Raw genomic sequence first — 26,891 nt, 5'->3', positions numbered from 1 at the left:
ATATTTATTTAAAGAAAAACTTAAACTTTCGATACACAATTTGTTATTCCTCAGACTTTTATTTTAACTTAAAAGTAAACTTTACAAAATATAGTTTAAGCCAATAAATGAGAGTAATTTTTAGAAACTCAGTTGACACAGCAGAGCCGTGCCTCTGATAATCCAATGGGAGACTGGGGTATTGGGATTGCAGAGTAACAACATGGCCACAACAAAGTTGGTACTATGACCAGTGGTGGACAATACTCCTCGTCTTTCGGCTGTCTTGTACATGGGACACAGATAATTATGACGCTCGGGAAGATCGACACGCTTGAGTGGTTTTAACCAAATCAAAGGCATTGTATCAAACAGTTCTCTTGGCCGGGATTCGGCCAAATATTTTCCAGTGCGATCCCAACGAGCACCCTCCAGGAAAATGCCATATACAAAGACCCCATCCTCGGGACGAGATAATCCCTGTCTTTGGGTTTCTTCTATCGACAGAACCTCATAGTCGAAGGCTAGCAGATCTATGGAAATGACATACTTTCGGGCATAGTTCTGCTGGGCACCCGTTAAAAAGGCTTGAGTGAAGAAAAAGCCAGAGAGCCAGAAGGTTGAAGGGGCACCATGATCATACCAATGCTATAATAGAGAAAAATATTAGTTGAGATTGAAGTATTTGAAATGTATTATTACTTACCTGCAGGAATTCAAGGCGGCGCAGAAAATCATTCACATAACTTCCGAGAGGCTTCAGACTTGGGTATGATTTTCCAGCCCACATTGCCGGTATTTTGGCTATCAGGACTGACTTATAAACCGCCTCTACTGCGGCAGACATTACAACCAAACCTGTTGGTGAAAAGGCAAAACTAAGATTAGATTGATATCTTCTTAATCAATGCTTTATATCAAAAGATTAACTTAGTAGGCTTCTTAAATACAAATCGAAATGAATTAATTATGAAACTCATTTGCTAACACAAAACTAAACAAAGTACACGGAAAATCAACATTGATTAAAGCAAATATAAAAGAAATATAATTTAAATAATTTAAAAAAATTAATGGACCTTTCATAATGCCAATACACAATACACGATTGGTAAAACAGGTTAATTTCAAGGTTTTTCCGGAAGAAAAAAACAGAGATGTAAGACAACCAAATACTTCGCCTAGGAGCCATCTGAATAATATCAAACACGAAAAACTTACTAAGAGAACTAAAAAGCAGACTGAAAATGGTCTAACATCTTGTTTGACTACCAGCTCTCCAGATCTACGAATCAGTGGAGGTATATTTTTTTGAAAAAAAGTTTCTCCGGCTTTCCAACTTACTATACAATTTTCCAGGTGCAAATGATCCAGCCCAACGCGATGTTGGAAAATTACCTCGCACCGACAGTGAATGTCGATTCCATGCTCCAGGATTCCATTTTCTCACCGAACAAGATACCACTGTAAACACCCATGAGGTCAAGATGTCTCCCAGGATAGTTATGCGAAAGGAATTGAAACACAAATGTGATTTCTTTACTAAAGCTGAGGACAATCGACCCTTTAAGGATCAAATCACTCAGACGCTTTACAGGTAAGCTTAGAACTTAGCTTAATTTTGATATTTCGTGAACGGTTTTTCTTAGGGAATCCTCTGCGCAGACTTTGAGCTATTTGCCGGAAATCTTAGAAGCAGATGGTGCAAAAACCTTGGAACTGTTTTCCCTGCCGTCTGTTTTGCCCGAAGCAAATCGTCCAGGACTCCATGAGGTCGAAGTTCTTGAGCGTGCTAGGAAGCGGTGGGCCTTCAGGGATGCCCTGAAGGTGAACATGAAAAGACTCCTTAATGAGGCGAGGAGTGTGGCGATAAAAACTGGATACAAGAAGATTCTAGAAGCCTTCGAATGGGAGCAGTGGATCCAGCGAGAGGAGGACATTCAGGAATGTCAGATGATACGTCTTCAGATCGTAATCAAAATGTTTGACAAGAGGGAGAAGGAAATGCACGCTGCCTCAAAGACACGGATTGAAAAAGCCTGCGAACGGATCGAGGCGCGTCGTCAGGCGGGTTTGCGAAAGAACGAGATTGAGTTCCAGCGAGGAATGCGTCAATTGGAGTTCCAGGTCACGAAAACTCCGCGAAAGTGGATAAAGCAGAGCCCTATGCATTCTTTGGGATCTCCGTGCTCCGAATTCTATGCTCCCCTTTTACGATACGGCGTTGATCCGGCACGTCGAAATTTTGTCTCACAAACCGAACGCAATGCTTTTGATATGAGAATTGACAAACTTGAGAAGCAAGTCAACATGAACCAATTAAAATGTCCGTTTAGAAAGCTTAAGGACTGGTCCAAGCCCAAGCAGTTTGACCGAGAATATGAGAGAAACTTCTGCAATGAAGCCAACCTGCAGAAGCTCTTTGAATCCTTAAGGACCCTTAGAACTCAGGCCACCCAGGAAAAAGAAGAGCCAAAATGTCTCAGAAAGCGGCGAAAGCAAGAATTAGGTAGAGCGGCATCCCAAATGTCCATGGCGTATCTGAAAGACCTCTATGATACGAGGACGGATAAGGATAGTGATTTGGAGAATCCAGGAGATCACGATAGATGGAACAAATATGTTGAGGAACAGATAATGGAACAAAAAGGTATTATGAATGAACAAATAATATCGGATAAAAAACGACAGGACATTGAAAACTTGTTGAACATGTATGAGGGCAGCTACATAGGATGGGTAATGCAGTTCCTCTCGGAAGAGATGAATCGTCTCTCGGAACTGCGCAAGCTGCACTTCTTCTCGATTATGGCCCAGAAGGAGCGCTGGCGACGCGAGGCTGCCGAAGCTGGTTTGAGACAGAAGGAGGACAATATGAGAATGGTCTACGAGGAGCTATTCCAGCAATGCAATGTTGTAAATAATGATATCTCCAATGAATATATGGCCAAAATTTTGACCTCAGACATGTACAATGCGGCCGAAGGTGAAGCTGCTGACACCGTTACAGAATTGGCCAAGCAAATTGACCAGGATATACACCGATGGCTGGAGAGCTTTAAGCTAATCCAAAACCCCCTCAATTATGTTCCTCTTCGGTTGATGTTGAAGGATATGGTATCCCCAAATATGAATCAAGTCCTGCAACGCTATGAAAATTCCATGATCGTCCAATACGTAGTGGAGGATGTGTTATTTCCTGAACTATGGAAAGAACTAGAACCGTTTGATATAGGCAGCACATTAACGAGCGATCTTATTGATCGCCTTATCGATAACGATCTATACCTCATGTCCACAGATAGTGAAAGTGATATCCCCCAAAAGAATTCCTGGTACGAGGCCCATGCCATAATTAGAAAGATCATTCGACAAGCAGTTCCCGGAAGACGTTGGCTAGAGGAAAACGAGCGCATCGTCACCGAAACCTATAACGATCTCTTTGACGATGTATTCGCCAGTCTTTTCTACAATGTAGACAAACTTGGATTAGTTTCATCAAAAGAATTGGTTGACCTCCGGCTGTGTGCTTCTCAAAATGTCATACGCTCCACGGACAATATTCGGGACAAGGATAATATAGATACCAGAAATCTATCCCTCAATTCAAGGATCTGCTTTTATGCGAAAACAAATGTTGAACTTAATGAAAAAGTTTAAAAAAGATAATGTCACAAGGTTATTAGAGAACCTTGATAATTCGCCCGATGATCCACCATCTGGTAGCGATCATTATATAGGCACTCTAATCATTAATTCCCTTGGGGACATTACAGCGAAGCCAAGCGAAATGTTCAGTGTAATAAGCACTCATGATTTTTCAGATGTATCAGATTTAACAGCTTTTAAGATTGAACTCAATGATGAGGTAATATCACTTCAAAATAACGAGGACAAAAATTTGGTTGAAAATGAAACAATAACTGAAGAAGGTTCGCCAATGGTCTCATTTCATAAACTTAGTTTGCAAGTCGCCTCTGAAATGGAATACAGTTTGGAAACATCACACTCATCCAAACCCATTGAGAATATGGATGAACTCGATGTTCCAAATGACAATATGAAACCTTCAGATTTAACTCAATCGGAAGTGGATCCAGAAACTAACTTATCTCCTCATGAAGTGAAAGGAATGGTTCCACCTCCTCAGAAATTGGAAACAATGGTTTCACCTCCTCATGAATTGAAAACTTTGGTTTTACCTGGTCATGAACTCAAGCCCATGGAGATGAAACCCATTTCTTCAGGTTCTAAGGATGTGAAGTCGATTGATGCAATTAACAAGGAAGTGGAACCACCTGAACCTGAGGTAAAATCTAAGGAACCGGAACTAGAACACGAAATCAAAATTGAACCTATTACTGAAATCGAACTCGAAGTTGAACCTGAGTTGGAAACCGAATTGGAAGCGGAACTGAAATCGGAATTGGAGCCAGAGCTTAGACCAGAGCCTGTACCCATTGTTGAAAAGGCTAAGATCTTCATACCACCTGTACAATCGGAAATACAAAACACGATGAGATTAAGATCGTCTAAACTTGAAAAGCAAGGCACATTACTACCCGCTAAAATGGCCAAAGACCATTCTATTGAAAAAAGGCGTATTGGCTCCTTAGGCTCACATTTTAATAATCCCCTCGATGCTGTCATCCCCGTTCAAACAAGCGATGATCATTTACCCGTCAATGATAAAACAATAATAGAACAAGCTAGTAGGACACTCTCAGAAAACGACTAATTAGCATTTGGAATTCTAATAAAAAATTTCATCTTCAATAAAGAGATCTTTCGTTACAAATTAATTTTGTTTTTAATAACAGATTATAACATAGAATTATCAAATGAGGTATTCAAATCACTTACCCTTAATACCCTTTCGCAACGTGATAAGACTGGTTCGGATCGTGTTCAGTAGTACATTAAACCGCACCATCTCCTGGACCAGCACCGTGTTCATACTCTGGTGGTACAGAGTGGGATACTTGAGCAAGGCTGCATCTCGATCGAACAGCTTTGGCAACTTATCCAATATATCGGTGGCCACATTGGTAACGACCTCCTCGGGCGTTAATGCCTTCGAACCGCCACTATCGTCCGAGGAGGCACTGGTATCCTTAAGTGGCATAAGGTGCAGGGAAAGAAAGGGAGGACAGGTAGGATAAGTGGGTAGGGAAAGGTTTTCGGGGAAGCGTGTACTAAGCGTTTCTATATAGACCCTTTGTTTTTTCTCCAATTTCTATAAAGCAGCGTGTCAAGCAAAAAACTCGTTAAATATATTAATTTTTTAAGCATTAACTAAAGTTATCGGGCACTTACACGACGATCATAGAGGTCCTATGCAGAGTGTAGCAAATAAACCGTATAAAATTATTAAATTTATTTGTTGAAAAACTACAGTAAACATCTTACCCAACGTTCCTTTAAATGGCAAGCATTAAGAAGCAAAAATTTTTAACAATTTATCATTAAGCATATAAAATACAATGGACAATAAACATAAAATTAAAATTAAACTTACCTGAGTGAGCAAAGTGTGCGATAATAACATGTCCGTTTCCTTTTGATCCTTCATGATATCGGCGTTGGCATGGAATCCAAAGATGGCTGGTGTCGAGATCTGCGGCAGTTCCCTCGTGAAGTTCAGATACAAATCTACCTCCTTGAAGACGGGCACATAATACACACCCGTTTCATCCAGATAGTATGGTTTCTCCAAGTCTATAACCGCCGGGCAATAATACTTATCTAGAATAGTTTTTAAAGTGCGACGATCCCAGTCATCCGTGACCCTTCCTCCGTAATTGCACTCGCCCGTCAAATACCGCAACGCATCATAGTTAACAGTCTCATATTGATTAAGGAACATCCTCAGCTGCATCAAAGATATCCTGAGATCGGTTTCGTTAAACTCATAGGGGATATTCCATCCTATCGGTCCGAAGTGTCTTCTCTCCTGAATTACAGCATGGAAGAAGCACAGCGAGTAGATCATCTGCTTGAAGATCCTAGGCTGCGTGCAAGACTCATACCACTCTGGATCACTGATAGGATCACTAATCATAGAGCGGAGTATGTTCGAGCGAAGGCCCTTGGGCGGTTCATTGGTCATCTTGATGCCATTCTGCAAGACCACAACTGGGAAATGGTCTGCCGGATACGAGGTGAGCCATAGCCTAAAGTCCGGATGGGTTGCGTCCGGCAAGAGATTCTCACAAATCTTCTCCAGCAAGGGCATGAAACTAGCTGCCAAATGGCAATTCTGTAAAACCACCCAATTACCCATCTTAACGCCTTCGTCGATCATCTTCATGGCAATGGGGCCTTGGCCTTGACCCAATGACAGCGAGAACAATCGATTAGTTCCAAAGCCCTGATCCTCGGCAAACTTTAAAAGTGTTGCAGTGGGATCCGAACCGGGTGTCAGGATAAATATTAAAGGCACACAGCAGTGGGAATCAGCGAATGATGCCATCAAATCGAATTGCGGAGGATCTACAAATTTCTCACCCATCTCTCTGCTTACAAAGTTCAACACAGCCGGGACCAATTTATCTGGTCGAAAGACGCGAAGAAGACAAAGCTTCTGGAATACGGTCACACGATTGTCCCATGTTTTCGGTATGTCCTTATTATCCTGGGGCGACTTTGAATCAAAGAAGGGCTTCCATTGAGCTGAATTGTCATTGAAGTCCTCGCGTAAGCCCTTGAAATTGGGTAAATTTGTCAGGCGACAGAGCTCATCCCAATTTTGGACACCCAGCCAGGTGGTTGGATTCTTGAACGGATTCTCCAAACCAACGCCTCCAGTCAGCAGAAACATCCATTCGGCATTGTCAATCCGATTGTCGTGCTTCATCATGTTGATGGCCAATATGAGCGAAAACAGCAGCTTATCCTGTTCAAAGGTCAGAACATTTCATTACACTCAAATAAAATAAGGTAAAGTATTTCAAATAAATGACTAAGAGTTCACACATCACAGAAGGTCAAAGACCTGGTAGTTTTCTCTGAATGTATAAATAAGTAAGGGATAAAAAGAAGTGATGTGATTGGGGTTATTCAGGGTCAGGGTTTAGAGGCTCACTCTCCTATTAAATGGGTTACACGGAAAGGTTGCCCACCGAAATCAAAGCATTTCCGAAGCCAAACAGTGATGCTGCTTCCCTGATAGCAATTCACTTCGTTTTTTTTATGCACAAGAAAATTAAAAGCTGGGGATCAAAGGTTAGCTCATGGCAGGGTCACCACAGGGGGCATGGCAAAAGCCAAGGGGACAGGGAAAGGCCATGGCATAATTGACTGAAAACAGCATAAAGCTAGCTAGAACTTGTTTGGATTATTATTTCCTTTTTTGCCCCAGCTTCCTTTGGCTAGGTACATCCTTTGATTGCACCAGCAATGTAATAACATTATGCGAGCAGATGTACAGTGGATTTAAACGAATCCGAAACTGAATTGTAGTTAGAAGCAAACAAAAAATAAATTCTTGGGATTTTACGCTTACGTTAGAAGCGAACAAGTTTAAACTGAAAACATCTTACTTAGCTTATATATATAAATATTTTCTAATAAATATTTTATATAAGCTTTCCATAGTACCCACTCAGTTTTCAGTTACTGCAACTCCTTCAACTTCATTGTCCGTTGAAGTAGCGTTACAATACAATCTACTTTCAAAGCTGAAATGCTTAAATATTATTTAAAAGCAGTCGAGTAAAGCCCAGTCAAGCTGAGCAGGATGCTCAGCCACAAAGCAAATGAAACGCAAAGGAGCACGCTTCAAATGTCACATTATCAGATTATGCGCAATTACGGGACTAACGAGGCTAAAGGGCCAAGATACTGGCCAGCGGATGAATAAACGGACCGGCGTTTGACGATAATTGGGTTCATCCAATGGGCACTCACACGCTCGAAGAGACTGCGACAGATATTGACATAAAGGCTGTAGGTAAAGTGATTCCGTAGATCCAACAGTCGTGCCGCTATGTCGTCCACCTTCTCCGTATTATCAATGGATGACATATACAAATTGACAAACCAAGCCAGACTGTACTGGTACATGGGATCAATGTTGGCCAGTTCCACTGTGGGAAAATATATAAGTTACATTTTACAAAAATAACATATTTTTCAAGAATTTCCTCACCTATAGTAAAGAACAATATAGTTGAGTGCTCGGCTATGGGCACATAGCTCAAACGAGCTATATCTATCTGCTTTTCCGTGGCCTCAGTGATGACCTGCTTCTCACTAATATCATTTGCCAAAGCTTTGGCTGAACTCAGAATCTGTACGGCTGTCTCGTCTTCCAGAATATTTTCAGCTGATGAGAGAACTTCTAGAATCTGATCTTCGGTCTCTTTTAACATTCGTTTGTTCTCAGCTCCCTGGACAATAAGATTGTTCTTCTCAGCCTCCAAATCCGGACGTTCCCTGGCCACCGTTATGCCCAACAATTGATCCTGCAATCCCTGAGTGGTGATCATGAAATTCAGTAGTGTTACCTTGACTGCCACCTCAGGTAGATAATGAGGGTTCCGCAGTTTGGTTGTCATATAGAATCTGTGGTGATGCAATTAAATTATTTTATATCTGGAAAATTTTAATAACTTACCTAAAACTATGATTGTATTCAATGACAGAGTCACCCAACTTAATGCATAGAGCACCGCCCTGTTTAAACAGTGTCTTCGTAAGCACAGACTCCAAGACGGGATCCAATTCCTCGCCAATGTTTTCCAGAAGCACGGGCAGACCAAATTGTATGGCATTCTCCATTACTCGAGTATAATCCGCTTGATTAAGCCGAATCACGCACAGTTTGTTGCTCTTCTCATAGTTTTTGATCCATTTATTGGCCTGGCCTTGTGGGTCAATCATTAAGGGCCATCGTCGAGCATTTCTGGAAAACAATTTATGTATATTGTATACTTGCTAAACATTTGTACATTAAATGATATAAATGCAAACAATTTGTCAACATGCTGAAACAATGGGCAACAACCGCAACAAGCTCATCAGTTAGTTGAAGTTGGAATATTAAAAAAGAAAATACCGCATAAATACACATTCAATATTTACGTCAATAATTCATAAGCGTAAATAATGCTATAGAAATATTTTCTGCTCACATTATTCGAATGTATTGATGTGTGTGCTTTGTGGGTTTAGGAATGGGGGCAGAACCTCTGGATTCAAAAATGCCATACATCATGCAAACGTTAAGCCACAAACAGAACTATATTACAAAAGGATTTTAGTCAGGGACCCAGACGAAAAAGGGTTTACTAGATGTACAAATTTAATGTGCATCGGATTATAATAAAAATAAATTAAAAATATATTAAAAAGCTAAGAAATCTTATTCAAGAAAAATGTAATTTAATATTGCTTATATTTACTATCTATTTATGTATCAAAGAAAACTAGAATATGAAATCTTAAAATCTTATCTTATTCTTAATATAAGATTTTTAAATATTATCTATAAACTATGTTTATTATAATTACCACCCCTTTCAAATCTCTGCTTTTAGGACTAAGACACTGATTTGGTATATAAAAATATACAAATTCACATCTATGTACGAGTATACCTCGATTGCGGTTGCTGGGTGTGTCGAGAACTGCATATACATATAATATATATAGTTGATGCGATAACTCGCAGCCAGTGTGGAAAAATAAATGGGTGTGGAAATCGGGACAAGAGGATTGGGAGCGACAGAAACAAAAATAGAGAAAGCGGTAAAAGTAACAATAAGTTGCAGCCGGAGCAGCAGCAACAACAGCAGCTAGCACATGACAAATTCACACCGAATACAAATTGCTCGTGCGAATGAATGAACATTTTTGTAAATTGAAAACTTGATGAATGAAAAATATTTGATGGAAAAACAAAAGGGCAATATGCCTTCGCCGTCGCCACACGTATCCCAAAATCAAAAAAAAAACCTCCAACAATTTTTAAACAACGAATTCCAACCGAAACCCTCATACGATGTGCCAGGACACGGAGTACAATGGGAACCTGCGGAGGCGGAGATCTCAATGGTAGTCAGTTGCCATGTGAATACCCGGTTAAAGTTCACAGAGCATCGCCAGGGAGAAATAAAGAGGTGGGATTGGGAAAGATACAACTTTTTGTCACAAAATAAAAGCGAAAATTTCCCGGCGAATAGTTAGAATACAACTCGCATTGTAAGCCGGTTGAAAATCTGTTGAATGGAGTTTGGGGATTTACAAAAAAATGGGGACACAAAAAAATGGCAAATCTTTTAACAACCAACAGCATCGAGAGAATCGCTGGCATTGCTTTGTATTTATTTAAATTTTAGTTCTTAAATATAAAGAAAAGGACTTAAAGTAAGGCGATTTTGAAAAAGTATAGAACCAATCTAAATTTATGAGATTTAAATGTTTACCCTCTTTTGAAAAAAGAAGAGTTCGATTTAACTCATTTGAAAACGTTCAATGCCCCATTCCAGGCTCCTTGGCAATACTTTAAATTCAAAACCTGAAAACAAGGAGACCCAAAGTAGACGTCTACAAATTGTTTTTACCTTTTTCAAATTAACATTATTTAATCAAAGGCACGACCCTCAAATTACACAATACCCCAAAAACCCGCTACCCGATATGGAAAACATCCACACCTGATGATACCCAATATATGGCCATAGCATTTTACGATTCTGAGGAGGAAGAAACAGAGGATGCTGAGGAGGTCACCATATGTGCTACGTGTCACCCGAAATATTAAGCAAATGAATGTTAATAGTAAGGACAACAACATTCTAGCCACCCTGCTGGCTGGCTCTCAGGATATTTGCCAAACACAAATACAAATTCGTCCTATATAGACAGAAGGATAGACAAAGGCTCGAAACTAGAGACTGAACCGAAATCCCCAAGGATGTGCAATCGTCTGTCGCTATCGCATCGCAACTAACCCTCCGGCTGTGTAAAAATTAAACCTAATCCGCTCTGGGCGCACATTAATCAATTGCTTATACAGGGCGATTCTAGATTCTGAATTTGGGAGATACCCTCCTTTGCCCGCATTTTCCTCCCTTCGAAAGGAAAACCCGGTGGCCCCTCAGGTATTTTCGGGCATGCTCCAAATTACTTTGAACACTTTCGTGGAAAGCAGCCAGGAATTTCCTTTATTAAATCGACTTGGAGTGGCAGCGGAGAGTCGTGGAGTGGCATGTGGTCCCGCTCTCTGACCTACGAGAAATCCACCAGATGCGTAATACACGCATCAAACATGAAAATTTCTGCCTGCCAGCTTCCCTCCTTATTCCACTAACCACTGTAACCTTTTACACAAAGGAAAAATATTCTTTAGTTTATAGATAAACTTTTTAATAACAAATACTAAAAGTAAAAAACGCATAACTAATAAATAAATATTAACTTAAAGCCCTTTGTATCTATTCCAACATTATGTTTAGCTTACAGATCTTTAATTTTTCCCAGTGTACCTCATCTGAGTTTATTGTGCCCTTTGTACCTTTGGCTGGCACAGCCACCACCGAGATGGCGTGTCCTGGCAACGAGTCCTTCTGGCCACATGCGGGTACGCTGCTTAATGCGCTCATGCATCCCTCCCCCTTTACGCCTAAACACCTACCCCCAGCTACTGTTTTCATTCCCAATCCCCTTCCCTTGCCCTATTCCGTTCCAGTTCGCGGTCCTCGTGCAGCATCCGGTGCCGTTCCCACACTCCACCCGCTACAGCACGAGGCGTATCTTTAATTTTCCTAATACGCGTGAATTCTAACGTTTTATGTTTTGTAATTAGAAAACGAAGAAACGAAATACAGAAGCCGTAGATTCGGAACTTCCGTGCCGCTGACAGGCAAGGCAGGACCATAATTACCGTGTCAGGTTGTTTAATTGATGCGAGTTGGCTGGCCTAGCGATCACCACAGGGGATTTTCCAAGGGGCAGTGCCAGATGTTGTCATAACTTGTGGTTAAAGTGGTACTGGCACAAAATTGTTACTAAACATTTTCAATAATTTATCTTAGAAGCGAAATTGTAATTGAAATTAATTCTTAATTACTCTTTTAGCTAAAATTGTTTTGGCCTGGTAATGTCTGAACTTAGTTTAAAACAAATTCAAAATAAACATAATACAGGTAAACAGATAGTTGAAAAACAATTTCCTACTCACTTCATCATAATGGCACTCTCGATGGAGAACGCATCAGTAGGCAGACCACAAATATTCCAGAATCTTAATCTCCACAGGTTCGCCCAGGACAACGGCCAGTTGAAAGTCGGGAGTGCAGGTTACACCAAAATTAAGGCACTTAGTAACCCACTTTTTAATCTGTTCCACCCTAAAGTCGATGGTAAAGGGTCCCAAGTAGGAGACCACACCAGATGAGATCAGAACGTCACCAGTAACGCTTTTAAAGCTGGCTTGCAGCATTTTGGCTGTCTCCGACCATCGAGTTCTCTCGCCTCCCAAGCCAGAGATGAGTTCCTGGGCTCGCTGCAACTTCTTGGTACAAGCCTCATGTTCCGCCAGCAAAATACTACGAGGAAAAAGTTATTCGTTTTGGATCTAATCATTTCATACAAATTTCTTTAGGCTTACCCATACTGCCGCAACTGCTCGTCGAGAATCTTCTGGATGGCAGCCAAGTTGGCCTCCACCTTGGCCAACATGGCCAGCTTCTCATTGAGCGTCTTCATGGCCGCGTTGTATGTGGCTTCGGCCTCGGCCAAAGCCAACTTTTTGGGCGCCACAATCTTGGCCACTACATCGTACTTACTTAGCGCAATAACCCAACGACACAGACCTTCGCAAGCCGTAGAAGCACTCTTAATCTTTTCCGGATCAAACGCCTCATTGCTAAGAATACGTTGTGCTAATTTTTTCATCACCTCCACGGGAATATTATCCTTGTCGAAGTTTAACAGACTGTCCAGGAACTTCATGTCGCTAAGCACACGCTTCGAGGGGCCCCAATAATCCTCTATAGTGCCCAAGCCACTCGGATTCGGTACCTTATCAGGTTTCACGTCTTTTAGGATACACACTGCTTCCATGACGATCCTTACACCAATGGGTGGACTCTTCATGGTCTTGACCACAGCTATGTCTGCCGTGGTTAGTGTGTTCAAAGCGGCCAAAGCTGATTCCAAAATTGGCAATGCTTCTCCTAGCTTAGCATCGCACTCGTCCTTGATCTCTTGGGCTACAGCTGCCTGTTCCTTAGCCGCACTCTCATCCAGCTTGACAATTTCTCGCTGCTCCTCGGCCAGTTTGCTATCGGCTGTCACTTTGGCCACCTGTTCTGCCACGATCTCTGAGGCTTCTTTTAACTTAGGCTCAAGTGCGATCAGTTGCTCCTGCATCACAGCCACTTGCTGGGCAGCAATGTCCAGCTGTGATATTCCAGTTAAATAACGATTGCGATTATTGGTAATGTTGCTAAAATAAAAGGAAAATATATTAATTATTTTATTGAGTAATAGATACTATTGGGTTAAAGCTAAATACGCACTTTCTTTTCTGACTGAGCAGCGCCTTAAAGGTCTGAATCAACTCCAGATAAGAGGTTGGTGTTACATAGTTGTACCGATGCAACCTTGAGAAGAACTTGGCGGAAAGCTCTTGGGTGGAAGTATGAAAGTCCATGCACATATCAATTGCTGTGCGGCGCTCCAGAGCTGTGAGATCCTCGCTGGCTAGGAAACGTGTCGACACGGCTAGTAGGGCGTCTTCCGGCCAAGATTGGAACCAATCAATGGTGCAACAGTTGACTATCGAAGGGAATTTACGGATCCGATTCCGCAGTGCATCGCCGATAGGTGACATAGCCAAGACGATATGCAGTTGGTCCTTACAGGTCTGCAGTAGGAAATTTTAAGATACATTAGTACCTGTTAATCAGTGATTATTAAGTAATTATTAATGTAATTTTCATCAGTTATTTGAATATTTTAAGAAAATATAAATCTGTGGGTATTGTTTATATAGAATTTGCTGATAAGGGACCCCACCGTGACAAAAAAGTTAAACAGGGCCACGGGACTGCCATCCGTTTGTACAGCCTTGTCCCGCTGCTTGTCGATTTGGGCCATCTTCTCCTGCACCTCGATCTTCTCCTCATTGCTGAAGAGATTGGGAACCTCACCGGAGTTAAGTAGATTGCTAATGTCTTCCAAGAAAGACTCATCTTTAATCTGTAAGATTCTAGAAAAGTTAGCGAAACCAAGGAAAGCCCAAGACACGGTCAAATTGCCAATTACGGTTCCCCACCTGAACGTCCGTAAAGAGAAATACTCCGTGCATCTCAGATGCCCCAATTTTGCGTAGGATCGCCTTGATGTCCTCGTGATATTCGTACGGCCCATACAATCGCGTGATTTCCACCTGGAACAGCTCATAGTCGCATATATGCGAAGCCAATCGAGTCAGGCTCTGGCGCCCGGAGCCACCGACCCCGATGAGCAGAGCATGACTTCTCGGCTGCTTTATGATGCGACATATGCGCGACAAATGCTCGATGGCGAAGCGGAAAAGCACCAGATTCATAGGCTTCTTCGACATGTTGTTGTACTCCACCAGATAAGCCTCCACCACCCGGCGCAACTCCTCCAGATCCTGCACTTCGACATAGTTCTTGGTGTCCGCCTTGGGATTGGTAAAGTCACAGTAAATCAACTGACGGAAATCGGACTCCTGCAGGGTTTTGTCCTTTTCCACAAGTCGACCAAATAGGCGCGTGGGATCCGTATTGAAGGATGCCTTCACTGTGCTGCATATGTTTTCAAACAGCCAAGTTCGATCGGCATCCTCCACCAAACGATCCCCGTACACCCGCAACACCTCATGTACCCACAGTCGCCTCATGGAGTTCACATCTTCGGTTGCTTCGGGAACGGACAGCAGGACACCCTGTATAACCCTTGAAAAGTCGCGCAGATTAAAGAGATAATGCGATTTCGCCGGGGTGGGAAGCAGATTCAGTTTAGCGTCATTGTAAATGGTCATGGTGGCGCCTACGATCTCGTCAATACAAGGATCAAACTCCTTTGAAAAGCCCCTGGGTTGATTGAGTCGGGAAAAATATATTATGAACAGAGTTAAATAGGAAATTCTTCGACGGACATTTTAGCAAGAAAGATTTGCATTTCCAAGCAGACAATTACTAATCTTACCTAGTATCCAGATGCCATAGCACAATCTTACTAAAGATGGTATTCAATATGTCATTATTGAAATCATCTATGGATATCACGTTGAAGAATCGCTGGAAACGAGGTGTCACCGTATTCCCCGTCGAAGGAGGACCCATGGCCACGATCATCTGCAGATCAATTAGCTTCATCGGAATGATATTCTTGCGATCGTACCACATCATGTGATCGAGCATCATTCGAAGGAGCTCAATCGGGGGCTGGGCCCCGTAGTTCTCCTTGAGAGGCATCGAAACATCGTCCACGAAGATTACAAAGCGACTATTGAGAGGTGGACCAAAGACGCCTTTGCGGCGCTTGTCCAGCTTAGACATGATGATATCTTGAGTTTGATTGGCCGATGTCTGAGCAGAAAAGCTGATTAATAGGGGCTTATATATAGATAAATCCATCTTCTTGAGCATGTAATCGATAATATAGACACTCTTGCCAGTTCCCGTTGGTCCCACCAACATTATCGGCTTTCCATGACGATTTAGCAAATCCAAAACAGCTGCAATCCGTACACTTTCATTCGTTTGGATTATAATCTGGTTGACTGGAATATCCCGAGGGATTGGTGGAGCAGAGTTAACATCATCCTGCCAGGGTTTCCACTTGCCTTTGCCTTCCTTTATGTATCTGTAATCAAACACTGATCCCTGTTTGGGTATGGGAAATATGAATGGTTTGGCCAAGGTTTCCACATAAAGATCCTCGGTTACTCCATATGTGTCATAGAGATTTTGTGGGAAGGTCTTTTCCATTAGTGCCCTAAATATTATATTAAACTTCTCCCTGCTATCCGCATCAAGAGATCCGCCAATCGACCAAATGCACGAGAACAGAAATATTCCTTCTGTTTGGGCCCGGAAATCCAAGTCTGATACATTAGCCACATACTTCTCATCTCGGAAGTCGTCGATGAAACACTCAAAAAAGTTCATTAAGCTGACCATAAGATTAGCATCCGATGTGGGTGCAATCTCCTTTAGACTCTTGCGCAGAATGTACAGGAGTATAGGACAAAACCGAGAGATTAGCATTGATATTAGTTGTTTGCTGACCGTGTGGAATGCCGGAGGAAGAGTATTCTTCCAGGAGGCTACCAAAGGTTCCCAACCCAAGGAACTGGGCTCCAGATAGATCATGCCACATCGAGAGACCGTAGCTGGTGAGGCCACCTCCAAGTCCATGGGTTCAAAAACCAAATTGGTGGTATTAGATAGCTGAATAATCTCGCCAGACATCAGGCACAACTTTTTGTTATCATCTAGCACGGTATTCATATTCTCAATCCAAATCGCATCCACTGGTCCATCAAATATTAACCATTTCCGATCTGGACTATCAGATATAGCAAAGATACGATAGTTTACTGCCAAAATCCCATCACTCCACTCGTGGGACACTGCATCAAATTGACCATAAAGTTGACCCATAGTAATGGCCTTTGGATTGATTACTGTGTAAATGGCTTTGTTTTCGGAACCATCCTGGGGATAAGAGTCAGTAATTTATTAATTATTTAACTTCAAATATATTATATAAAAGTAACCAACCGCTTTTTCCATACACTCCAGTGCCTCGGCTAAGACGCGATAGGTGGTGGTCTTGCCTCCAAAAGGATAACCCACCAACATGAGACCATGTCGCACCACAATCATCTCATACAGCTAAAGGAAAATGAGGATTTGGAAATTTTAAAAGCCAGGATCTCTAAGATAACTTACCTGTTGCACTTTTTCCAGCACAAACGGAGTGCACTGCTTATTTTGTTTTTCACAAGCCATCTGTGTGCATTTGTTAAAGAGTACGTAGTCGGCTTCCGGCAAAACTGTTCCAGGAAAGAGATCGGAAGTGATGCCCTGGAAAAGAGGAATGTCCTGGTTGAGGAACTTGGGCAAATTGACATCCTTGATAGATCGCAACACCAGAATATCCTCGTTCTCATCCCGATACCGTAGCTTTAACGCACCCGCCGCTTTCAGCACAGACTTTACAGCTCTCATGCCATAATCGTAGTGACATTGGGTACTCAACTGCTCTGAGCACAGACGATAGGTGGCCACAATTTTAATGGACAGCGGTTTGGCAGTCAGGAAACCATATGAGTATAACTCAATCTCAGAAATCAGGGCATAGTCCGGCACCATCATGGCCACCGATCGGAAGAGAGCCTAGGGATAAGGGAAACAACTCGAATCTAAAACTTTGGAAAACTTAGCTTAGATCCCTACCTTGAGGTTATCAGGCAACTCGGATCGTCCAGCATAACCAGGATTCATTGTGATGAATACGGCGCAAGTGGAATCCAGTGTCAAAGTGGTGCCCTCGAACACTAGCGTGGGACTTCCAGAGTTGATGCCACGCTGGATGGTTAAGATCTGCTGCGCCACCACCGAAAGTACCTCCAGATCAATGCGGTTAAACTCATCGAAACAGGACCAAGCGCCGCACGAAGCCAATCCCTTAAAGAACTTACCCAAAGCCAGGTAATCCAAACCATCCGAGCAATTAAACACCACGCACTGCTTGGCTACGGCCTTGGCCAAATCTTTCGTTGTCTCAGTTTTACCAGTGCCGGCAGGACCTTCTGGAGCACCTCCCAAATGCAGATTCAAGGCAGCAAACAGGGTACGATAACATCGATCTGTGAGTGGAGTAACCACCAGTCGGGGTGTGTTGCCCAAATACTCATAGCCATAAGGCAGGGAGCAGTTTATCATCCTTGTATCGAGATTATTATCCTCCCAATAGTAGCGTAGCTGGCATAGCCACTGGAAATCCTGCAAATCCTCTACTTGATTTGCAACGATTTCCGCCAGGACATCACGGGCATGAACATCTAACACCACCAAAGCACCCAAAGTAATACGGTTTTGGGTGTTGAGATCGCCACGCACCAAATCCACAATCTTGTTGATCTGCATGATGCACTTCTGCAGATATTTGGCTAGATTTTCTTTGGGTTCCTCGCTCTCGAAGCACTCGGTAATCTCCAGAGTCCAATATGTGAGCGAAATTGACTGGACGGTCTGACCCGGCCAAGTCAGCACCCAAACGTGCCTCAACATCTTTAAGTAGCTGTAGAAGGCTTCCGAAACCTTGTGGTGCACGCTCTTTTTCATGTCGATCTCCAGCTCTAAGAGCCACTTCTCCACCTGACCGCGCGCCTTTGATGTTGAGATAACATCCACCAAGGTGACTTCCTCACGCTCTGAGGATCGCATCGCAGTCACATCCAGCTCCTCCGTAAAGTTCAGTGTGGCAATGCCCTCGAAACATTTCTTCAAATGTACCTGGACACGGGTTGGATCCTTTGTTTCTGATAGGATTTCCAGAAGTTCGTCGTTGGACAGGAAGAAGAAACGAGGGAAGTAGAGGCGTTTCTTCTCCAGATAGGCATTTAGACCCTTTTGGATCACCTCCAGCAAACTGTAGGCCTTCTTCAACTTGTCGTTCATCTTGTCGATTTGCACCACAGTCATGACCTTAGGATCTTGAGCCACTTGCTTCATTAGTTCCTTCCATATCTGTAATTTAGGCATTGTTTATTTTAGTTTTTAATCATCAAGCTCGTGTTTAGAAGCAACCTTCCAAAGATAGGGGGCAACATACTCACCTTATCCACGGCACTGAACCGTCGCCCCTCCTCTGGCATCTGCTGCTGAATATCTGGACTGCTGAAGATGGGCTCCAGGTACATCCAGGTGGCCTGCACTCGCAGCCACTCGTCCAGGATCTCCTGCAACAGCATGAGCTTGGCCTCCCACTTGCTGTAAAAGGACAACAAAGGTTAGCCATATGTTACTTTTCTGCCACTGACATTGACGGCCCAACAAAGAGCCAAAGAACACGAAGGACTAATGTGAATCCTTAATGCGCTAAAAGCTTAGAAAATGATTACAAGAAGCTGATTATTAGAAGTGGTTTTTCAAGAATACGAAATATATTTAAAGGTTAGGCAAATTGTCTTTAAAACTCATTTGTTTCTTCAAATTCTTTAAAGGCAAAACTTGTTTCGATTAAGAATACAAATGGTTTTACTTACAGAATGTCCGCCTCGAATGGTTTGATGTAGGGTGAGCTCTTCATCGTCTGCGTTTTGATGATTTGATCGTCCAGCAGTATTTGGATGTCATCCACAGCCGCCAGTTTGTATGTGCCGGAGTCCCTGCAGGGAGGCATTTCAATTACAAGTCACTTCCATCGAATACAAAATGGAATACGTACCTGTAGGGCGATATGGCAAACTCGACACCTTCCCACTCGTTGACCATCTTGGCCATTGCTCTCTCCAAATTGTTCTCCTTAGTGGCACTTTCCGAGATAGCCTCGAACTTGGGCACATACTCGTCTAGCTGGTACTCGATTATCTTTTCTAATGTCAGCTCTGGCGACACCTTGATGGGGAAACCAATAATCTCGGACACCAGTTCCCAATGACGAGCCTTCATGCCCGGATTGCCCAAAGTATTGATAATAGGCATGTGCTCTCGGAAGGCCTCAATTTGGGCCTTCACATCCTGAATAAGCTGCATAGTAATAGGATGTTCGCCCATCTGCTTGTCTAGTTTTTGAATTATGCGATAGAAGTTGGACACATCGCCATCGATTTCATCGGGATCGAAAGATCCTACTTGAGAGTGCATCCACAGATCCCATTTGTCCATGAAATCCTGCCCAGCATCAAAGAGAGTTTTATACGGTTTCAGTTGGTCATGGGCTTTCTTTCTCATGGGATACTGCGAGAGATCCCAGCCGTAGGAAGTTTCCTCTTCGTTAATTTGATCAATAGTTTCCATTGCCTGGACTAATCTCTGATCCAAAATGCCAGCTCGCTTCTTGTATCTAGAAAGCTGTTTAATGTCGCCCCAGGTATCATACGTTTGCACCTGCTCATAGTAATTTTGCAGTTCCCGACGGAACAGTTCAATGCGTTTCTTGAGCAGCTCCTGGTACTCGATCACCTTCTCAGCAATAATCGCACGATGTTGCTCGAAGATCGAGGGAAGCTTCAGGTACCATTGAAAAGAGTTGCTATTATTTTTAATCTCCAGCGGGGAGTATAGTGTGTGATCCATAAGCCATAAAATTTCACCCATGTTAACTTTTAATCTAGCCTCCATCTCTGGCACAAGATTCTCCTCTGCATGGACGACATAAGCTTTCAATTGCATTAATTCAGCCGTGTCCTTGGGCACAGTAAGAGCCTTCTTGGCAATAGCATCGTATTCTTTTCCCAATCGAGTGATTCTTGCCTGCTGATCGGTCACCATTCTAGCCAGCAGATCCAACTGGAGCTGTCTACACAAGGTCTCCAGATGGGTGATGAATTTATCCCTGTGGAACTCGTAGAAACCCATCCGGATAACGGCCCAAACCTCTCTGGCGATACGATCCTCCTTCTCCTTGTACTCGTACACCATTTCTGCATACTGTTCGAAAGTAGCATCGCTCTCCATGAAGTTACTGACCCGCTCGGCATCGCTTCCATTAATAAGATCAATAAATGGATCAAAGTCCTGCAATCGCAATTCTGGACCAATACGCTGCTCCTCCAACATGGCACATATCCGGTTCTTCGTTTCCTGTACAATGCTATCGGGAACTGTGGGTGTGAGAAAGATCTTCTTGGACACAATCAGATCGGTGTAGAGCTTGCTTTCGATTCGTGGCAGCATCTGAATACTCAATAGAATCGAGTCTATGACCCGGAGCAGCTCGCTTTGGACCTTTGAAAAACCAGGATTGAACTGGATCGTATCTTCGTCCGCCAGCATCACAGAGATCTCGAAGCCAGGATTTGCGTGCTACAAAAAGGAATTGTAAACTCATAGATTTCATTTGATGGATCACAACCCTTACCCCATAGTCACAAATAAAGTCAGCGTAGTCCTTCAGACTCCTTATGCAAATGTCCTCTAGTTGCTGAGTCATCAAGGCAGCAACGCAGTTAAAGAAGCGCTTGACTAGAGTAAATCGACGAATGTCAGGCAACTGTCCTCGTTTACTGGCTTTTAATAAAGAGGAGTGGATCTCGCCATACCAGCTTTCTTCAAGCATATTCTTTCCATTATCGATGTGGGAGCCGCACAGGTACTACCAAAAGAAAAGATTTAAAAAAATAATATTACTCGATATGTGTAACTTCTTTAAAAATCCTCATACCACAAACGAGAATAGTGAAAACGGTGTCTCAATTTTGCTCAGTTCCTTGGTATCGATAAAGGACTTATCCTTATATTTCATGCTCCACAACTCCAAGATGCTGGCCACACTTCGATGTATGCAGAATAGCGTTTTCATCAGGACATTGCGATTCTCGTCGTATCTGTGGGATAAATTGTATGGCATGAGGATGATGACGATGGCGGGCACAGTTAGTAACGTCTTTTTATGCAAATTATCTCGAGACTAAGGGAAAACTTTTCACTCCAGCTATTCCGTCACAGCCCATTAAACAGTGCAGGGAACCGCAACCGCCCAACCACAACAGGAGCACCCAGCGGGCAACCCCCCAACCACCGAACCACAAAAAGCATCTAAGGGTCCTCCTTAATGATGCCAAATGCTCGAAGGCAGTAAATTAGCAAACCTCACGCGGACATGGATGTGAATGCGGATATCGATATGCCTTCGACCCACTTCGAACCCCAAAAATAAAAAGTAGAACATAAGCAACCTAAGGTGTTACGGTTGAAAGCGAGGAAGGAAAGTTACAGAGGGAAACTTAAAAGATTGCAAACTTTTTTCCTATTAAATGTTTTACTTTAAAGTAAAGTTAAATAACTACAAGAATATAGCTTCAGATATTTTAAAAGAATTCAAATATTTCTTAATACAAAGAACCATCAATCATGAATGATATAGATGAATGAAAGCATTGTTCAACTTTCAACAAGGCAACCAAAGTTTTTGAGAATTCTCACAGTAGACAGAAAGTCATCACTGATAACCGCACAATGCGCATGATGCCTTCAAAATCCCGCCTCCCGTTGGGTGTCACAAACAAGTTCAATTCATTTTTAAGCATATCCTTTTTGCAATTTATGTCTTGAGCGGAATCTCTGAGCCGAAGCATTATATATCCCAAAACCCATTCCCGAACAACTGCTAAAAATGCTGTTGCTCATCAAATGTCAAACCAATACACAGGAGGTCTTAACTTTCTGAAGCTACCATTTCCACGCAGCCTTTTCCACTTTTCCATTTCCTTGGCATTGTAGTTGAAAAAGTGCGGTTAAAAAGTTTTTGGCACGCCGCAAAGCGATTTCTCGCGTTCTCCCCCGATTGCAAGAAGCTTTTAATAATGTCGCACGACTTTCGTTATTTTTCCTTATTTTCTTAACGCTTCACCCACCCACTTTTCCTTCCCCCTTTTGGGAGGCGACTTTGTCAGTTATTTTCATAAGATTTCGCGGGCTGCCGACTCAAAGGGCAATTCATTTCGTTAAAAATCGGATTGGGTTTTTAATCCACAATAAAGCCAAGGCATCCGCAAAATACTCGTACATAAAAGTACATATGTGGGGGCGTGATTCTGGGTCTCGAGTGTTTTGGTTGGGTGTAATTGCATGTCAATTGCACGCCTTTTTGGCCAAATTGCGAAGCCGGGGAAGTTACTTACAACACTTCGCATTCAATTATGGCAACTTTTTCTGTTTGCTACTCACTCTCTCTTTTTTTCTGCTGTTGTTGTTTGCCTGTTTTTACCATATGCACACAATTTACTTGGCACTTGGTGCGGGTGTAATTTATTTTAATTAAAAAATTTGAATCCCCCACATGCAGGGGTGGTTCTAACTTTAATTTGCTCTTCCTTGTTTGTTTTTAAAACTTTTTATATGCGAAAAGCGTACACATTTCAGTGGTAGTCAATATCAATTAGCAAAATCTCCTTTCCTACTCTCAAAATCAATTTGGCTTAAGGAAAGTTTCGATTTTATTTGCCTATTTAAAATAAGCTTTTCCATGTGAGTTAATAGAAAGTAAAAGAAGCGATAGTTTCAAAAATAAACAATCTGATAAAATTTAGCCCTTTTCGCTGTCTTTATTAATCTATAAAATCTGGTATACTAGACCTTTTGATTTTTATTAATCGTAGGGTTTAAAATAAAAACAATCACTCTTTTTTTGTCAAAGTCATTGCCAATTTGGCTTAAAAAAAGTTTTCATATTGGAGTTTTAAAACTACACGGAAAATGCATTTTTAAAATGAACAAAAACATATTATTTTTCCATTTCATTTCAAAACTCACCGATAACGCCAGAAATTTGTCATAGATTGCACCTCCCTTCGTTCGGCGGTGTCGAATTTTCCACCCACTCCTTCCTTGGTCAGTCGATCGAGGACCGTGTGCCGGAGGACGAAGTCCACCACTGCCTTTTTCATGGCAAAAACATAATCCGCCCGAACTTCGGCAATGTTCTCGTTGAGAGCTGTCTGCCATTTGTATAGCAACGAAGGAACAAGATCTGTTATCCTGTAATATTAAATAATTTTTACATGATAAATTTGCAAGCAAATATAGCTTTGCTAAATCAATCAATACTAGAATTTTAAATTATTAAAAGTTTTACACACAACTTACCTCTTGAGGATCTTCTTGCTCAACGGGGAGACGTGAATGGTGTCGATTCCATGCTTGATATAGTAATAATACCGCAGGACTTCACGCTCTTCTTGATCCGGAAAGGGTATAGCACACTGGGCTGCTAACTCTGGATCCTGGTCATCGTCCATGTGCAAGATCAGCTCCACCAGCTTGCGCCGGAAGTGCTCCCGCTCCAGGCGCATGGTCATGTAGTTAGCCTTGGCCGCTGCGCTTTCCTGTTTTTTCTGTCGCTTTTTCTGTTTCTTCGGGCAGAGGATGCTATCGGGCAGGTCGGATAACATTTTCCCATCCAGCAGCGTACTGGCGCACTCCGGCATGTTCAGTTCGTACCACAGGCGACGCGACTTGTACTCCGGATTGGCTTTCGATTGCAGGATACTCTGCAGGACATCCGGCTTGGGTCGAGTGTACAGCATCTTCGACTTCTCGCATAAGCGGCGGGCACCGCATATCGACGTGAAGCTGGGGATGCTGATCTCCCGATTTGGATTCTGCCTGCCCTGCATGGTGTACCCTAAAATGGTATTAAATTAAAGGTTTAGAGAAATAAGTATCACTACTTTCCAAAAAAAATGGAAAATAAACAAAGTCTTTTTAACAAATTATGGTGTTGTGCTTGATCTAGGTGTGGGACAAAAATAAAAATATAGATGTAGAGAACGTACAATGACTTTTCGGCTATTGTCAAATTATTAGAAGGTAACAAATAAATTGATAAATAAATTTGTTTTCAGAAATCTTATTCGCTTCTCAAATATACATTTTGGGCTTGTTCTGGATAAATTAAAATAACGGAAAAACTAAACGAAACCAAAACAATAAATCAAGACTCGAACCATCGTGAAACGGTTATGAACTGCAATTGGTTGCGATCCATACTCAACTCAGATTGTATCAACCGATAGATGTAAAAATATCGATAAAATACAAACAGCTGCTAGTCACACGCGCCTGGCCGGCTTTTTTGCCATCCCTAACACTCGAATTGTGCAACCCGGAATACTGTCAAAATTCTCATATTCCGTGAATTTCCTACCTCTGCTCACTTACACAAATCAGGCGTATTGAAGCGCCGACTTACCTGTTGTTCACCTATCAAGGCACCACACACGGTTCAGATTAATTCGCGCCGCAACGCGATTACTTAAACTGACTCGATCCGAACATACGAAGGAGTTGAAAACAAATGCAAATCTCACACACAAAGTTTTCTGTTGTTTAGAATGAATTGATTTTCTTGGCAACTACATAACGACAGGTAGGAAACGGAAAAACAAACAAGACGGAGAGTTGCCCTTGGCAGCAGGCAAAGAGCAACAAGTCCACAAGTTCACCCCACGCAAAATACATCAGTTTTAGGATTTAAACAAATTTCGTTCGGCCAAAAATGTTGCTTCAAAAAATGTTCACCCGTGCCTTTAGTTCCACGCGGCAACTTTATGCCGGAACTCCTGGAACCGGAGGTCTGGAGAAGAGTGCTCTGGCGGCCTTAAGGAAAAAGACCGGCTACACCTTCGCAAATTGTAAGAAAGCCCTGGAAAAGCACAACAACGATGTCGGACTGGTGGGTACCTTTTTTTTAACCTTTTATCTGGTTATACCCTCTCCCTTATTTAAATTATTGTAAAGAATACAGCAACTTTACCTGATGATTTGTCAAATTTTACAGGCTGAAAAGTGGCTGCATGAGCAGGCCCAAACTCTTGGCTGGTCCAAGGCCACCAAAGTCGCAGATCGAGCCACTGCCCAGGGTCTGGTTGGAGTTCTTATCCGCGGCACTCGAGGGGCCATGGTCGAATTGAACTGCGAGACTGATTTCGTGGCCAGGAACGACACCTTCAAGCGGTTTGTGGATCACGTTGCCTGTATGTGTCTGCACTACACGGACTTGACGGACTTCGATGGAGATCTATGGAAGGTAAGAAGAAGTTTGAGTTAATACATTTTTAGGTTCCTTAACTAAATTTAGAACCGGTTTCCAACCATTCTTTAGAATATACTAATATTAATATCCTTTCCAGCTCGGCTTCGATGCTGATGCCCTAAAGAACCTGCGCACGGAAGAGGGACGCACATTGGGCGACCACCTGGCCCTGTTGATTGGCGCAATCGGCGAAAATGCTACCATCAGGCGAGCACTGTGCTTTAAGGTGAACAACGATCTAAAACTTGTAGGCTACGCCCACCCGGCACCTACCAACGTAGGCTCTACCGAGGGCATCACCCAAGTGGGCAAATACGGTGCAATCGTAGCCTACCGATCGACTCACAATCTGCTAGACTTTGAGTTCCACAAGAGCATCTGCCAGCAGATAGTGGGCATGAAGCCGACTAAGATTGGAGAGTACGACAAGGACACGCCTGCGGAAAACAAGGATGATGAGAAGTGCCTGATCCACCAGGAGTACCTACTGGATGCGGATAAAACAGTGGGCGAGGCATTGCAGGACCACAATTGCGAGATCGTCGACTTTCATCGCTTTGAGTGCGGAGAGCAAACGGAACGCAGTCTTGAGGCCATAATTCGCTCCCAACACCTGAGCAGCAATTAACTAGCTTTTAAGCAGACTCTAGAACTCTAAATTGTTAAACGCCCCAACCGAAGATTGTTAAACCCCCATTTTCTGGACACAGTTCTGGTCAAAATTTGCATGTAAAAGAAGTACAACCACCACTACGATCAGATCCGCTTGTGTTATTTGAATACTCCATGAGTCATGGCAAAAAATTGGGGTGATCGCCGAGGGGAATGTGACTGCTGCTCGCATCGTGCGCCTGCGCAGAACGGGAAGCACGCTTGAGCGGCTTCCGGCAGTCGAAACGATGGAGTCGAAGGGGGGAAAGCAAGCGAATGGACAACGCTAACAGAATGAACTGCTTATGAACGTGTTTTGTTCTTCAGCCGGTAATTACGGGCTCGTCATGCAATAGCCCAAAAGAAAGAATGAAAGAAATGTTCTTGTTGGGGGCAAAGGCAAAACAGGCACCAAAACATCAAGTAGTGGTACACGGAGCTCCTCTTTTTGTATTGCCACCGGTATAATGTGTACGTCGCGCCACGTGCATGGGGGTTCATGTTATGGGATT

At 42.7% G+C, this 26,891-nt stretch overlaps 3 protein-coding genes across 4 annotated transcripts; 2 read left to right on the top strand and 1 right to left on the bottom strand.

The window, feature by feature from the left end:
- Nucleotides 1-39: 39 nt before the first annotated feature.
- LOC108103073 (dynein heavy chain 7, axonemal) lies at nt 40-25,494 on the bottom strand. Its single transcript, XM_041818197.1, is given in 27 exon segments — nt 40-627; nt 686-837; nt 4,843-5,215; nt 5,296-5,313; nt 5,389-5,397; nt 5,498-6,874; nt 7,888-8,066; nt 8,129-8,544; nt 8,597-8,884; nt 12,164-12,228; nt 12,230-12,530; nt 12,593-13,432; nt 13,506-13,852; nt 14,005-14,187; nt 14,264-15,050; nt 15,166-16,679; nt 16,746-16,859; nt 16,917-17,363; nt 17,424-18,719; nt 18,809-18,962; nt 19,238-19,360; nt 19,420-20,999; nt 21,055-21,288; nt 21,358-21,520; nt 23,448-23,672; nt 23,781-24,318; nt 25,450-25,494. Coding segments are annotated over 26 exon segments (12,222 nt in total). The 5' UTR covers nt 24,311-24,318; nt 25,450-25,494; the 3' UTR covers nt 40-120.
- Nucleotides 1,067-4,770, top strand: LOC108103046. Its single transcript, XM_041818182.1, is given in 4 exon segments — nt 1,067-1,280; nt 1,339-1,576; nt 1,629-3,579; nt 3,581-4,770. Coding segments are annotated over 4 exon segments (3,540 nt in total). The 3' UTR covers nt 4,718-4,770.
- On the top strand, nt 24,764-26,489 carry LOC108103074 (elongation factor Ts, mitochondrial). 2 transcript variants are annotated; one of them, XM_017208422.2, is made up of 4 exons: nt 24,764-25,062; nt 25,158-25,368; nt 25,474-25,722; nt 25,826-26,489. In XM_017208422.2, exons 2-4 carry the CDS (start codon nt 25,192-25,194, stop codon nt 26,354-26,356), a joined length of 957 nt encoding a protein of 318 aa, XP_017063911.1. In that variant the 5' UTR covers nt 24,764-25,062; nt 25,158-25,191; the 3' UTR covers nt 26,357-26,489. The 2 variants fall into 2 exon arrangements, with proteins under 2 accessions (XP_017063911.1, XP_041674128.1); XM_041818194.1 differs by having other exon boundaries at nt 24,765-25,368.
- Nucleotides 26,490-26,891: the final 402 nt, after the last annotated feature.

Source organism: Drosophila eugracilis, unplaced genomic scaffold (genome assembly GCF_018153835.1).
Source record: "Drosophila eugracilis isolate 14026-0451.02 unplaced genomic scaffold, ASM1815383v1 contig_1197, whole genome shotgun sequence".
Taxonomy (NCBI): domain Eukaryota; kingdom Metazoa; phylum Arthropoda; class Insecta; order Diptera; family Drosophilidae; genus Drosophila; species Drosophila eugracilis.
The sequence above is the reverse complement of the archived record's forward strand: the minus strand, read 5'-3'. Positions and strand labels throughout refer to the sequence as shown.

Bases quoted from the DNA above. Each gene is read 5' to 3' on its own strand.
- LOC108103074 (XM_017208422.2), top strand. From the start codon at position 25,192: ATGTTGCTTCAAAAAATGTTCACCCGTGCCTTTAGTTCCACGCGGCAA. The intron at 25,369-25,473 runs GTGGGTACCTTT...CAAATTTTACAG, and splicing joins ACAACAACGATGTCGGACTG to GCTGAAAAGTGGCTGCATGA. The intron at 25,723-25,825 runs GTAAGAAGAAGT...TATCCTTTCCAG, and splicing joins TCGATGGAGATCTATGGAAG to CTCGGCTTCGATGCTGATGC.